The sequence below is a fragment of the Anopheles cruzii genome, unplaced genomic scaffold (assembly GCF_943734635.1).
Source record: "Anopheles cruzii unplaced genomic scaffold, idAnoCruzAS_RS32_06 scaffold04730_ctg1, whole genome shotgun sequence".
Classification (NCBI taxonomy): domain Eukaryota; kingdom Metazoa; phylum Arthropoda; class Insecta; order Diptera; family Culicidae; genus Anopheles; species Anopheles cruzii.
The window spans coordinates 1-1,237 of NW_026458315.1; the positions used below are offsets into that span (position 1 = coordinate 1).

General features: G+C 50.0%; 1 protein-coding gene across 1 annotated transcript; it reads right to left on the reverse strand.

Annotated features, from left to right (window-relative positions):
• Positions 1 to 4: 4 nt before the first annotated feature.
• On the reverse strand, positions 5 to 1,125 carry LOC128277220 (cystathionine gamma-lyase-like; the record flags this gene model as incomplete). The annotated part of the gene is made up of 4 exons (XM_053015661.1): positions 5 to 220; positions 282 to 462; positions 534 to 908; positions 978 to 1,125. Coding segments are annotated over 4 exons (920 nt in total), but the record flags the coding sequence as incomplete, so codon positions are not given.
• Positions 1,126 to 1,237: the final 112 nt, after the last annotated feature.

Consider the following 1,237-nt stretch of genomic DNA (forward strand, 5'->3'; position numbering starts at 1 on the left):
GACATGATGCCACTGTGACCGTACGTTTGACGCTTTGCCAGCTCGTGCTGCGGATGGGAGGGTAGTCCCGGGTGCAGTACTCGTTCGACTTTCGGGTGCGATTCGAGGAATCGGGCGACAACTAGCGAGCTGGTCTTGTGTCGCTCCATGCGCAGTGACAGCGTTTTCAGGCCGCGATTGACGAGATAGCAATCGAACGGTGATGGCACGATTCCGGTGGCTGTGGATGAAATCATCATGAATCGAGGAGGTCAGGCAAAGTTTTCTGGTGGAATCATTACCATTTTGCAGAAACTTCAACCGCTCGTAAATCTGCTCGTCGTTTGTGACCAATGCGCCCATAATTACGTCAGAGTGTCCGTTCATGTACTTCGTCAGCGAGTACATTGCGACGTCGGCACCGAGCTCGAGCGGGCGCTGAAGGTACGACGAAAGGAACGAATTGTCCACCACTACGACGATCTATTAAACCCGAAGAAACAGAACTATTTTAAAGAATTTATCTTTTCCACGACAGTTTCGACGCAACTTACACCCGGACGCTGGTGAGCAATATCCGAAACGGCACGGATGTCCACCACCGTCAGCAACGGATTGGTCGGCGTTTCCATCCAGAAAAGTTTTGTGTTCGGTTTGATGGCTTTTTCGACCAACTTCAGATTGGTAAGATCGATGAAATCGATTTCGATGCCCATGTTCATAGCTACGTTGCGTAGCAACCGATTGGTACCGCCGTAAAGATCATCACCTGCCACCATATGATCGCCGCTCTTTAGCATCGTTATGATCGTTGTCGTAGCGCCCATTCCAGAAGCGAATGTAAGCCCGTACCGCCCGTTGTCGAGTGAGGCGAGACAACGTTCGAGAACGTCCCGCGTAGGATTACCGCCTCGACCATACTTAAAGCCCTGCAAAGCCGGCATGATAAATCTATCATTTCAGATCGAAAGCCGGGCACCGCGCAACTGATCACTTACGTAATGCTGTGCTGGGGCCGATTGCTTGAATGTGGCACACAAGCTGATCGGTGGCACGACTGCTCGGCTGTTCCACTGATCGGCATCCTGGCCGACGTGAATGGCCTTCGTTGAGAATCCGTTGGGTTGGCTAAGAAAACCATCGCAACTGAAAAAAGGGTAAGTAAAAAGATAATTGAACTATTTGAGAGAATATCTCCTGGTACATTCGTGGTCAAATGAAACTCCTTAAATGGGACAACGATCTTTGGATCTTTTAT